A 14,826-nucleotide genomic window follows, 5' to 3' on the forward strand; every position below is an offset into this window, starting at 1 on the left:
GTGAGCTCTCCAGAAGAACTTGTGCCAGTACATTATAGATGCATATATGATTCAGGCTCTGACTTCAAACAAGAGGAGGCAGTCTGAGATGAAGTGGTTAGCTGAGGTGTAGTTGTTTAAAAATAAAAAGCGACTGACATTTTTTATGCTCCTTCAGTGCTAGGATAGTATAAGTATGTTGGTCTTTGCAATCATCAACAAAGCAATTGGCGTGTCTGGCTCTAGCCTTTGATGTCTTGACACTGCAACACTGCAACACTGAACCAAAACCACAATAGCATATGAGGAGGCGGAATTGCTTGTAGTCTTGCATGCACACCTATGTGAATCACTCTTGTCGCTACCTCACCACAGGAGCCAATTGAAATCGCCTACCAGAAGTTTTCCCTGTAGGTGGGCCACAGAAACACTGTAGAGGTTTTTCTACTTCCACATTCTCAGGGTTGCTAGGCTGGAGGATGACTAAAATACATACTGTATGAATAGGCAAGGGAAAATGTGTTTTCATTACAGTGGAGTTATAAGCATGCATGTATAAAATTATTATATTTCATAAACTGTAATATTGGGTGCATTAGTTAGTTGCCTCACATCAAGAAGGTTCCTGGTTTAATTCCTAGGGCCTTTAAGTTTATTTTGCATGTGCTGGTTTCCTCTGGGAACTCCAGCTTCCTCCCACAGTCCAAAGACATTCTTGTGAGGTTAATTGGTGACTATAAATTGCCAGTAGGTGTGCAAGTGAGTGTGTCTTGTTGTTTGTCTCTATTTGTTAGCCTTGTGATAGACTGGCGACCAGCCCAGGGTGTGCCCCAATTGCACCCAGTTAGAGTTGGGTTTGGCTCCAGCCCCTGTATGCTAATGGTCCGATTTAATTGCAATCTTTCCATGTAACCTATCACAAAGACCAGTGCTTTAAGATATACATCTGTTATATTGTTAATCTCTGATAACCCTTTGGGCCATTTACTGACTTTGATATCATATCTCAGGGGTTAAGGACTGCCCATGACTATCAGTGGTGTTTTGTCCTAGTCTTGTTTGCATGTCTCCCTGCTTCTTCCAGTGTTTCTTGTGGATTTTTTCAATTTTGTTGGACTTTGGATTTTCTTTGAGTAAGTTTTGTTTAGTTTTGGCTTTTCTTATTAATCCCATTCATTTCTAGTCCTGCATTTTTGGTTCTCTTTCTTTGTTTTTTTGCCTCAGCCCTGACAGAATTAACTGACCACCAAGGGAGAAAACAGAGAGACTAAATACACAAAGGGTAGCTAACACAGGTGTGACTCGAGGCACAGGTGAAAATAATCAGGACACAATCAACATTGGAGGGAAAAACAAGGGCAGGAAGTAAAACTAAACTAAACATACAGGGGGCAAGAACTTCAAAATAAACGAGGATAACTCATAACTAACACAGAGTATAATACAGGGAACGCAAATAAACATAAAGAAAATCCAACACCAAACTGGAACAACTCATGATAGGAAGTCTACTAAAAAGGAATCATGCTTAACTGTATCATGTTCAGCAAACAGGAGAGAATACATGAACATTTGACATAAGAAGAAACACAAACAACAGACAGACAAAAAGAAAACATTTGCTCATCTGCAGGAAATCCACTCATTCTCAAACAGTAGAATATTTACACATCCAGTTCATAAGAAAGCTTCTCTAATGCAATGTGCAAACACAGAGACTCAAATAGTAACTGAATTAACAGCTCTAACATACTGTAGGTGTTGAGGCAAGCAACATTTCACTAATTTGCTAATGGTAATGTATTTCAATGTGTGCATACATATGTGTATGCATCAACAAAGGTAAATAATAAAGTTTAACGTGGTAGTATTTTTTAATTAAGTATCAAGTCCAATTCCACTGTACTGGAATAAAGCAGGTCATAGTAACATACAACACTGACTTTCTTCCTTGGGTCATCTGTTGTCATACCATGACTAGCCACTAATCCAGCTTCCTCATACATTAAAAAAATAAAAAATAAAATCAACATTTTCAATGCAGAAACGTAACACGTGGAGGCAGCTGTCAACCATTGAGAATGATGGACTTGATTGAGACTGCTGGAATGGGTATTGCTAAGTGCCCAAGGGTCTTTCTATGAGCCTTGAACCCTCTCCCCTGTTGTCCGTGACTATAAGCTGAAGAAGTACCCAAGAGTTTGATGTACATCTGAAAGTCCTTGTAACTTTCATCCCTTAAGACTCACCATTCTTAAGTTGATCTGTGATATAGATCTCGCTTGAGAGGTTGTGTATTCAGGATTTACGCTCTCTGGCATGTTTTGAATTCTGGTTCCATTATATTTCTCAAATTAGAGGCTTTGTAATCCCCCTTTTTTAATCTAAACCATTAAGTACCTCCCAGGCTTCTGTTAGCTAAGTATAAACATTACATTCAATACTGTATGGACATTTTGGAAATGGCAAGCATCTTTGGCCTGACCACTTAAGAATCCTTCTAGATCAGTCTTTCGTTCAAGCCTGATTAGCTGCTTCATTGATTGTAACAAGGCCAATCATAAACAGTTGGGGGAAAGCACTTCTTCCTCTCTCCAGTCTTTGTCACTACTTAAAAATATCACCCAAGCCTTAATTCTCGGTACTCAGGAAGAGTGCCCTCTTAAGTACCTCAATCGAACCAATCACTGAACTGTTCCGGCCACAGTATTGTCAGACCTTCCTTCAATTTTCTGTTTACCCCCGTACTTTTTTACCCGTCTAGTCTGAGTCCACTGCAAGGATGGTAGGTATCACACTCTACCCCACTGGGATCTTTTTCCAGTTGCTGTGGTTGTCTTGTGCAATAACAGCACCTTTATAGGAGACCGTAAGAAGAGTACAACCATTAACTGTGGAATACTATCAATTTTGAGGCTTACGTGTAGGCATGTTTTGACTATCCTAATGCTATTATTCTTCAACAAGCTATGAGTGTGCCAAGATTTAATGGATTCCCAATCATAACATATGGAACAATGCTTAGCCAATTGAAAGAAGTCATGCTGTATGTGTTCAGATCATGTTATCTAAAATGATTAAGTGGTAGCCTACAGAGCCTGGGCACAAGTTTGCCATTAGGTATGAACTGGCTCCATTTCCAAGGAGACCAAAGCCATACGCAATCATGTTAACAACATGTTAGCAATGGAATCCAAATACCTAATCCAAGATGGGAGATTTGATCTTGTAAATCTAAAGAGCTGGGTTGTGATCCCCTGGTCTAAGCTTGGTCTTGACAAGACTTATCTACACCTGTTGATACACCAGAATAATGGTCTAGAATAAAAAAAGGCCTAGAAGTTTGCCTTCTCTGTATTTTGGCCAACCAGGCTGTCCCACAACTCAGGACTTGATTCACAAAAGGTTTGCATGGCTTCGGAGCCCGCAAGGCCTGTGCAAATGAGACAAAACAGACTTCATAATTCATAAAGCACACACAACAGGTTTAAATGCACCTCAGACTGTTTTGCAGAAGAAACAGAGTCTCTGTGTAATGGCTTGAAATATGCACAAATAGCACCAGCACACAGTCCAAAACAAAAATAGCTAACTCTCAAAGACCAGTGTGAACAGTCTGGTGAAGTTGCAGATTGTGCATTCTGCAACAGCACCCACTGACCTGTGTACTGACATTTGCATCACTTCTCGTCACAGTCACATTGTCACTCAACCTTGATGAAAAAATCTCCATCAATATATTTAGAAATACTTACTAGTGATTGTTTTTGTGTCTGCAGAGAGCAGCATGTCTTCTTACCATTGTTGAGGCTACATACATTGAACTGCAGACACGTGTTGTGTTCGAAATGTTGGCATTCAGCATGTTCATCCTCAGTAACTTCACAACATCTTATCAGATTAGTTGTGCAATGCAGCATGAAGCGTCACTCATGTTGCACAGGTGTTATTTTTCTCACATGATCTGATATTGGAGCCAGCTCTTTAAAAGCCCTGCAAGAATTGTCCTTTTGTTGAGATTATTCCACGAACTAAGGTACTTCTTTGAACTACGCTTATGCATACTCCACTAGATGACACATCGTAATAGCTATAGGAAAAATAGAATAACTCAAAAAGAAAGCAGCCAGGATAATGCGTCTGACGTTTTGCATGCAAAAATAAGAAGGACTGGGACAAGGACACATTGGTCTTGAGATAATTAGGTGGCTTCATTTTTAAGAAGGCATTGTGCACCTTTCTCTGTTCATTCACTGTCACTGTCAGCTTGCTACGAGTGAATTAGTGCATGTTTTCCATGCGCATTTCTATATTCTGTCTCTCTGCGTTTGTGTCTTGCTTTGACTCCATGCTGGAGGCTGATTAATTATTCTCTGTGTGAAGGGTGTTTTGGCCCAGAGTGATTGCTGCTCCTCTGTGGCACTCCTGTTCTCTAGATCACCTCGAGCCAAATGAGATGTGCTGGGGAGGAATAAAGGGTCAAAGCCCTCCATCTCTGTCCCCAACCCCCCCTCCACCCCATTCCTCCCTTCACTCCCCAGTCCCCAGCAGCCAAGAAAATCCAGAGCTGGCCTCAAGGAACTCAATGTCCCTTTGGACGATTTCCTACTTAGAAGCATCATCTAGTGTGACACCAGAATCAAGTCAATGTCAATATGATTTAGTGAATATTTCATTTTCTATTCCCCAAGTGCCTGGCTTGTTTCACAAGATTACAACTCGTACTTTTCCTTTATTACACCTCTCTTTCTCCTTTAAAGCTTTGTCTTTCTGAAGTCCTGCCTTTCTGTCTGCTAGCATAGAGACTGTTTCTTTCTTATTTCTCCGGCGCTCAGAGTTCTGCGGCATCGGATTGAAGAGTTGCCATCCGTTACTTCTCATCTCATCAGTTCAGGTTGAGTGTCCCGAAGAAACGGCCGAATAAAACAGCAGGCTGGAGAGTTAGTGTTCTTGTTTGCAGTCGTTAGTCATGTCAAATGCTCAGTAAACAGTCTGAGCTGCTTGCAGTGCTGATAGCAGTTTGTCAGGGCCATGGCGATGGTAGCTGCCCATGTAAATCCTTTTCAAAAGACCGGTTACTCTAAAGAGGGTTACATTTGTCATTATCTGTGGTTGTAGGGTAAAGATTGAGGCAGTCATGTAAGAATTCATGGCATTCGTGTGAGTTTTTAAATCCAATAATTGCAAGCAACATCCAAGTTTTAGACCTTGACATTTTGTAAGAATGCTGCAGCAGCTTCACTGAAATACCAATATGCAGTGATATTGAGCCACCTCTAAATGAGGTAGTCCTCTGAAGAGATTTGTACGTTTATCTTTTAATAATGGTTAATGTATATTCAATACAGAAGGTGTAAATTAACACAACCTTTATTAAGTCATTCATCATGTACCGTTCCTCTGTATCCATCTTTTAATGTTGGCATTGATGTAATAACTTTTCATGAACAGAGAATGTGGCACTCTGTAAGCTACACTTTTAACTGAAGGCTAAAGGAAAGAAGAAGAAAACATATTGTGTAACATTGGAAATATAGAGGCTAAAAGTGTATACATCAAAAAACTGGGTACAAGTTTTGTAGCAATTGGTCCTGTGGTGATAGAGTCTAAATGACATAATGAAATATGTTTGTCACTGCCACCAAGAAGCTCTGGTGCATTTCCCATCATGTGTCAGTGCTTTAAATACCTGTTGCTAATCACTTGTGGAAAAAATACCTCTTTCGTGTAAGAATAAGGGGTGCTACTAGGTTTAGGTTGAGGAATGAAGATGTAATAGTTTAAAGTTACATTGTTACACAACTTTTTGCTTTTATGTAACTGCGGTGAGTGACATTAGTAATGTACAATGTTTTGGTTGGTGGATACAATTTTCACATGATTTACAACCCTAACATCAACAAAGTTTGGGTGCAGTGAGACATTATGTTTCGAAACGATAGTTTATGAAAGGGATTCTGAGCCCATGCAGTGATTTCCACTACAGAGTCATGTCAGTATTTAATGCAGTGTTGCTTGTGAAGGCATGACTATCACAGCCATCCAGTAATGGTTTTCGTCCTTGTTCCTTTTTGTACAGAGATTGCGCCAGATTATCTGACTTGTTTTAATAATATTATGTCAATAAGTACAGTTCTTTGCAATTTTAAAGTATTCTGATATTGTCAACCTATTTGCTCACACAGTCTCTAAGAGTGGGGAAGCACTTCTTATCTTTAATTCTGTGAAGCTCCGCCTCTTTGGAGTGCCCTTTTTATACTCAGTTGTCTTACCCACCTGTTGCAAATTAACCTAATAAATTGGTGAGCTGTTCCTTCAGGTTTTTTTCTTTTAACATTACACAACGTTTTCAGTGTTGTGTAGTCCCTGTCCCGTACCCTCACTCTGTTTTTCAGTAACATACTCACGCACATTATACAATGAACTTTTTGTGCTCTCCATCTTCAGACATCACTCCATGTGACACTGTATTTCCTGGTTACTTGACAGTTGTTAAATGTCTCTGCTGCAGTGATAACCATTTTATCAAAATTGCATCATAACTCCGCCTCAGTTGTTGGTACCATGGCAGCAGTGAGTGACAGCGGGCCTGAGTCATGAAGGGTACGCTGGCTTTGCTGATAAGTGGCACTGTGTAACAGATACTGACATTTATTTAGTGAACCCTAAATATAGGGGGACAGATTTTGAGAAAAAAAAAGTCTCATATTGGGTCAATGCCGTGATTTGAGAAGTCAAACAAATGAGAACAATTTTAAATTCCGAATTCTGTAGTGGTTGACATGTCTTTTATTTGGGGAGGCAGTGTTCTGATTTGTAGATGGATAGGATGACTAAGTAAAAATAATTGTTTCTCTTTCTGCTGAGTTGCATTTCCAATATTCATGTCTTGTTTTTTCTCTCCTCAGGTACAAGAATATCATCCAGCTATGGACTGGCTGTCCTCCTCCTGGCATGTGGTTTGGTGAGGGATGCCTTGTTATAATTTGAAGAACTGACATGGTTTGCGCCCAGATCTCGCTTCTCCCCATTCGCTCTCAAAGCGAAAAAGAAATTGCCTGTTTTATTTTTCTCTCCCTCTCTTTCCCACCATGCGGACAGCACAGTTGGCCCCTCATTTCCCAGCCACCACTGCTCTTGCACCCAGCACATTGTTATTAGCCACTGTAAACACCAGTCACCTTTAAACCAGTCGGATTACCTTTTGTACAGACGTCGACTCAACACCATCTGAGGTGCGAGGCTCCGCTGTGAAAACGGACTGTATCTTTGTTGGATATCGCTCATGGAGAAATGACTTTCTTATGGTTTCGCTGTTTCTGTTCATGTGTACATTGCTCAAAAGTGAACAAGAAAAAAGGAGAATCTACATTTGTGTAATATATATAATTCTAGATATATGTTTTATTTGAAACACTGAGAATTATCGTATGTGCTGTATACATAGCTCACCATATTGGCCATTGGGTTTCATTGTGAATAGGCCCTCTCAAAGAAACAAAAGATATTTAAGTACACATTAATTTAGACTGTTAAAAATTAACCATCAGGTTAAAAAAGGTTGAATTCATCATTTTCCTTCTGCTGTATTAACGATTCAAATTATCTGATGTGCATAATTTAACATCTTGTTAGTGATAAAGGTGTGCATGCTTATTGGTCTGAAGGCTAAAAAGAGGAGAGCATCTGTTTTTTGAGCTACATGACTCAGCACTTGGCGTTCAGTGTTACAGTTTGTTGAATTCAGCTTTGTTTTGATGTGCTAGCCTCGGTGTGAAAAAAAAAATACTGTCCCTTGTCATTTTTAGTTTGTATTGCATCCTCTGTAGGAATAAAAAGGATGTTACAATTAATGAGTCATTTAAAATCCTAATATGTGACCACTGGGTGATTAATTTTAATCCACTTGCACCATTTTTTGAACAGCATGCTTCGGTTGCTGTGCACCTCCCTGGTATGTCTTATTATTGCAGAAGGGTGATCGAGGATTCATCCACTTTAGGTTTTATAAATATAGTATCGCTAGTTAGTAATATGCTGATGCCAACACATACATTCGCACAGATAGATGTATGGTCAGCTCAAGTGTGTCGTTTAGAAGCTGTGCAACATGTAGATTAATTTTTCATTGTATATGACCCCATGTTCAGAAGAAATTAGTTAGTTTGGTTGGAATTCTCCCTCCTATATTTCACAGTAATATATTTTTAGCTTTATTTTCAGATATATCATAGAGATTTTTATCCACACAGAGCATTTATAAGCAAACCGCTTTGACAATCTGACAAACGCAGACAAAAGGTGTTTTTTTCGGTTTCATAGCGCAAAAAGCGTCTTATTATTACAGTGATGCGGTGTAAGCTGGGAAATAAATGGGATTCCTTTGTTGTTGTTAACTTTTGAGCTGAAAAGGAGATTGTGCACCATCCATCAGACAGGCAGTCGTTCCAACTCAAAGTGAAATATTTATGAATAATAGAGTAGTTGATTTATGTCTCAAGAGCTGTAAGTGAATGTTACCCACCGTGAGGATCATGCTGCCAGAGTGCAGCAGTCCCCCTGCAATAAGATCAATATTTTATTTTGGCAGACATCGACCCCTAAGCACATTCTATTTTTTGCTTGGTTGATGCCCAAAAATCGACACCAACTCTAAGCTAACATGAAGCATGATAATGTACTTCCTCATGTGTTGTATGGTATAATCTAACATGCATACAGATGAAATTGCCAACACTTACTGTGCTGCGTTTTCAACAAGGCTAAAACACTCACCGCCCTCTGAGCTTTTATTCTGCTTTGCAGTCAAAGCAACAATCCCTTCTGTATAGATGTACTGCATTCCCAAAGAACTGTGGGGGAAACTTGTTGATTCAGCATCAAAAGGTTAAAAAAAAAAGGCTGGGCGTGTCACGCTTTGGGATCAGACAAGAGGCATCTACTGATCAGCAGCTTCCAGCCGGGGTACAAGATGAGCAGGCGATAGAGGGCAACCCTGTCTAATCCCTCAAGTTCAAAAACAGCTTCAGGGTGTGTTTGGACAGTTAATCTCGCATCACCATCATATATAAATAAACCACTCTGCAGTGACTGGAAATGGATTGCTGTGTTTTGAAATGTTATGTAAAAAAGATTCAGAATGTTTAGTTTGCAGAAGAAGTACAGCTTATTTTAAAAGGTATCGAGAATGGGATTCGGATGTTGAGTGTGCTGGGAATGTGCCCGCGAGCACTTTGGAGAGTGTGCAAAGTACGAGTGGACAGCTTGTCCAACCCTCATGTAAAAAGTTACAGATCTGTACAACTTGTAAATGAAATAATCAGCATGTTAACATGTTTTTTTAATCCATTTAAAAAGGCAGAGGCCAATGATGTTCTGTACTTGTAACAATGGTGTCATGTACTCATATTCAAGTGTTAACAAGTCCAAAGTGGGTTTTTTCATCTCTTCAAAATGAACTTGGATTAAAATGTATTTGACAAAAAAATGTATCTATATATATTAGAAACATCTCCTTTATAAAGCTTCATCCTAATCTAGGGGACTCTTGATTTTGGGGCCCTTGCAATGTGTTAAATAACAAAGAAGGAGAGATGGATTCTTTGATCAGAGTGATGAAAAATGTGACAAAAAGTGAGTTCGAGTTGTGATGGAGGCCGAGTTGCGCACAAGCAACAAAAGTCTTCGTTACCAAAGAAGAGAGGAGTTCGCGATGATGGCTAGAGCAGCAGTTCCTTCATCCAGGGATGTTATTTCAGAACCATCACACAAGCATTTCTCCGTTCTGTTTTATATGCCACTCTACCCATCCACTCTAGATGTATTTGTTTCTTCTAATGTATTTCATTTCAATGCAGTCCTGTCTGTTTGTTGAGCTGTCAAAAATTCTGATGAATTATAGTTCTCTCTTTTCTTTGGTATTGTGTGAGGCTTCTGTACTGGAACATTGCAACAGTTTGTATTATAATGACAATATCAGAATAATATTTAAATAAACCATTTTCACAGATGAAATTCAAACACTGAGGGCTTCCATCTGTTTGCTTGGAGCTTTAAAAAAAAGGGAGTGAATAGCTGATGATGGCAAAAACTGGCATGGTTTCCAACTCTGGAGACAGTTACTCCTTTTTTTGTATTAGCTTAATCACTTTTCGTTTGATAGTGCAGCTAAATGTTATTCCAAATCAACCATCTTTCATTAATGCAACTACTCAAGATGAAGGAATAGGACAAAATAGGAGGATGACAGCAATCACACTCGTTTCTGCTCCAGTTATATAGTACTGAGTGTATAGTTGCTGATTGGCACGGTTTTTGGATGACTTAATAATCATTTGACAACAGTCCTAATGTGTTTACTGAGATAAATATGCTGTCGGAGAGGATTGGAGCTTTAAAACACTTGGCATTAAGCTTTGATGCATTGCTGTATAGGACTTTTATTTATATATAACTGCACACAAGAGTGGGAATGACTGCGCCCTGCATAGACTTTAATTTAACATTTAGCTTCTTAACTCATTTCATAAAAATAACATTGTGTTCACTTGATCAATGAACAAGAGCATTTTTAACATTGCAATAAAATCTGTTCTGTGTACTTGTGCAGGACTGAATAGGCCTCCGTTGAATTTGATTTATTACATAACTCTGAATAACTCAGCTGTGAAAGTCATCATAATGAGATTATGTACAGTTTATCAGCATGCCATACTGAGCTTTTCACAACAGAGTTGGTGGTGTACACAGGTGCGTGTGATTGAAACCAATGGGACAGATGGGCCTCCATACACATAACAATACACAAGTAATTATAAGCTAAACTGTAAATTATTATAATGATTATTACAGTTAATCCACATGCAATGCAAAACTCAATAAAGCACAATAACTCATAAACTGCAGATGTCAAGGATACATATTTTATACCAGTTGACAATGGTTATTATTTTACATTTTAAATGTCATTAAACATGTCATGAGTTGTTTAATGGCAGAACAACAGTTATAAATACAAAGTCACAGCATCTCTATGTCAAACATTACAGAACTTTAACTTCTCAATAAGAAGTAACTCTTGACGGAAAATCTTCAGGAATTTCTTAATGTGCCAGTGTGTTGCAGCTAGAAATTGCACACAATTCAGCACAAATTGGCCAACTGATAATGAAGTATAGTTATACTTGGCTTTAACCATGTTGGTCTACAGGTGAGAAAGGGAAACCAATTTTCACACAAATAAGTTGTTATTTCTAGTCTTTTGGGGCCCAGGACAGGCTACAGAGAATTAATAAATTAATGTTAAAGATTTATTTTACCATATTGAGGTTTTAGAGTCTTATTAGTTGGGCTTTAGATAAAATGTACGACTGGCAGCATTGCTGCATTAATAATGATGCAATTACATAAAAAAAACAAACAATGCATCTTTTAAATCCTGTGCCAGTTGAATCAAGAGGTTATTATTTTTATGCAGTATCACTGGCAGGCTTTTATGATTTTCACATTTTAAGTTTTCTGATTTTTGATGGTGTTATTTTATCTTTTGTTCTTTTTTTTCTTCAAACATTTTTAATATTTCCTTTTATTTGTCTTCCTCACATTTCTCTTTTATTGTATTTAAGTTACTTTCTTATTTTTGAAGCACCATTTAACCCTGTTTTGAAAAGAGCGACATAATGAAAAGTATGATTTATTAATATTCTTTATTTTAATTATTATTATTATTATTATTATTATTATTATTATTATTATTATTACTATTTCTGAACTCTACAACTCTATAGGAAAGCCACTGAAGTATCCTTATGCTTTGCTGCCACTGTGATGGAAGATGACAACATCATGTGACGACATCAGCACTTTCAAATGGCGCATTTAACTTTGGAAATCTCCCTCAGTTGACAGTTCATAAGTAATATGCACTTAGCATCAAGCAGAAATCATATATCAACCTAAACTTCTTTGAGGTACCACCTACAAGCTAAGCATACTGGTGCAGCTCAATCAGACAGATGTCACAAGGCAACTGCATCACAAAAGCCTGCAGAGTGCCATTTTGGAGTGTGGAAATCACAACAGGCATGTGGATAAAAATAAATCAAAGAAGCTGGCTATAGCGCTTGCTAAATGGGTGCAGTCCAGCTTGCACTGAAGAAGGAAGGTCCTCAGGTTGGTCATTTGTGACCAGCCAAAAGTACAAGATCAGTCAGTTAAATGAAAGTGATTTTGAAATGAAGACACAAGGTTAAATAAATTACTTTACATTGGATATAAAGAAGCTGCTTTTATTGATTTAATGGATTTTCGATCATGCAATCAAAAATGTGATTAATCGCTATTATAGAAATCATTGTTGGACAGCCCTGATAACGTGATCTCACTTTTTGGTGATTTATTTGGCACAGGATACAGCTCATTCTCACATTTTGGATTATCTGTGCACACAACATAAAAGCAAGCACAAACAGCCCAGCCTTTCTACATTAACCATGAAGTACTTCACACCTGCTTTGGGTATTGTTAACTCGGTAACAAGCTTTCAGGGGCAAATCATCCTGCAGTGAGATAAAAGTCATGCACAGGGGCCCAGCTGGAGGTTTTGGAAACACATCACATATGCCCCTACCAGCACCACTGCCACAAATGGTCCCAACCTTTCTCCTCAATATGGCACCTTTGGGTACACATATACAATAAACACATACAAATATCATGCATCTATCCAAAACTTGCTGTTTGGTTGTAGCTTAGAAACACAATTCAAACTGCAATTATTTGTTTTGGTTTTAAAAGATATTACTTCTTATTATAAATATGTATACATCATAGCCTCATGCAGGCAATGCAGGTTTCAATGTGTGTTATTACCCACACCAATCACAACGGGTAAAAATAAACCAATTAACACTCTACAGCCTGCAAAAGGATGCATTCAAGGACCAGAAGAATGCAGGTCATGATTAATTGGTTGAAAACACATGTCCTTCTGCAAAGACATTCGTATGCAGACAATTGTACATTAAGTGCACACAATGGCATTTCAAGCACTCTTGTAGTCAAATGAGGCTTTCACATATTTCTTCCCTATATTTCTGGCACCAAAAAAGAGTTTCAAGCAACATGGACCCCTCCCAAAGTGGGTTTTCTGACATTTGAGCACATGACACAAGAGGGAAAAAGAGTAGCACTTAGGTGATATGTAGGTGTAGGTGATATTACAAATTGGTCCTCCTGCAGAGCTCTTGGTTTTGGCAGTCAGCCTTCATCAGTGCAACTGTGGGAAACAAAAAACTACTTTTCTGTTGGTAAAAATGGGCCTGTCAAATCTTATCATCCATTCATCTGTTTGAAAGACAAGACAGAGGAATGAAAATAAAGGAGAGACCAAAAAAAAATCCTCTTTGGAACTCGGGAGTGAATTTGGCAGCCACAGCTCAGCTACTCAGGTTTACTTAATCAGTGAATTCAGACTGCAGAGCAGGAAAAAGCAAGAGAGAAAGAGAGAGAGACGAGCAACAATGCAAAATTAACCCTCAGCCCATGTTTGTTAATTCAGCGAGCAATGATGGTTATTTATGTGGAGGGAAAGTGAGGGCAAACCACCAGCCTGCCTCTGGCACTCTAATCAAGCCACTGCTTCTATTGCAGCACAGAAAATAAAATGATGCTGGGAATTATTGTATGACTAAGCCTGTCTAATCTTGCATATTCAAATAAGTTGTGTTGTGGCAATGTCGATGAATCACAGATGGCCACGATTTATACGTCTTTTTATATGCTACCATCGAGGAAAAAAAATGTACTCTGAGATAATGGTTTACATTTTCATATACTCATAAAATATACATGCATACATGGTAGAGGCAGGATCCACACTGAGTGAGAGAGCTGATGTGATTCCAGCCTTAATGCAATGCACCCCACTGGTAGCACTGCATGGCGGAGGCAATGTGTTCCCAAGTGCTTTCTCGCAGTTTGAGGATGACATTGTACATCAGATAACATGGGGAAGATCTTACCATAACAACAGTGTGAGGATGGAGAGGCCTAAAGGTTAGAGAAAAGATCTGACAGGAAGAATACCGGCAAGGAATAAAAAGAGAAGAAACAAGGTGGACTGTCTCTGTGAACAACTCGGCAAAGGTCCTGTTTGACAACCTTGGACTTAGTTACAAGTACACTCAAGTCTTTCAATGAAAATTTTAACTTTATGAAGGAAATTGAACTCTTCAATTCTTAAGGGTCCTTTACTCGTTTATGATTGTTCATAGGCAATAACCACTCTGCATTTTAGAATCAACCTCAAGGACAGAGGCGATTATTTGGCATTGCCAAATCTCAATTGGGGGACTTCATTTGTTCCGATAACATCCCAATGACAACACAACTTCAAGGTAGCACCATGTAATCTTGTGTTTTGGATATAATTTCCTATTGGCTGTGCCACACTGTTGCCAAAACTATTCACATTTCCATTTTAAATCTAGCACCAACGTGGAAAAGGTCAGCAGGCAATAATCCATAAAACGACCACATTCAAAGGCCAATTTAAAGCCTGAATACAACCCAGACTTGACCAGGTAAGCATTGGAGAATAACTTTGAGTGATCTCGTATTATTGAAAGAGAACCAGCTCTGTGATTCTGAAAAGTCTGATTTAAGACTCAGCAGACTTCTCTTACCCTCTAGTCTGGGAGAGCAAGAAAAAATAGTTTTTTTTTTTAAGTATTTACAAATCCAACTGTTGCCTTTATTTGGTAAATGGTAAAATGTTAAATGGACTGCACTTGTTTGTTTCTAGTCCTCTGACCATTCAAAGCTCTTTACACTACATGTTTCATTTCT

The 14,826-nt window shown here is 38.6% G+C and overlaps 1 protein-coding gene across 1 annotated transcript in view; it reads left to right on the forward strand.

Annotated features, from left to right (window-relative positions):
- Positions 1-7,830, forward strand: part of vstm2a (V-set and transmembrane domain containing 2A) — a 95,039-nt gene extending 87,209 nt beyond the window's left edge. Inside the window, exon 5 of the mRNA XM_034706038.1 lies at positions 6,888-7,830. Within this exon, the coding sequence (XP_034561929.1) occupies positions 6,888-6,964 (77 nt within the window). The 3' untranslated portion in view covers positions 6,965-7,830. The remainder of the gene's footprint in view (positions 1-6,887) is intronic.
- Positions 7,831-14,826: the final 6,996 nt, after the last annotated feature.

Source organism: Notolabrus celidotus, chromosome 17 (assembly GCF_009762535.1).
Source record: "Notolabrus celidotus isolate fNotCel1 chromosome 17, fNotCel1.pri, whole genome shotgun sequence".
NCBI lineage: Eukaryota > Metazoa > Chordata > Actinopteri > Labriformes > Labridae > Notolabrus > Notolabrus celidotus.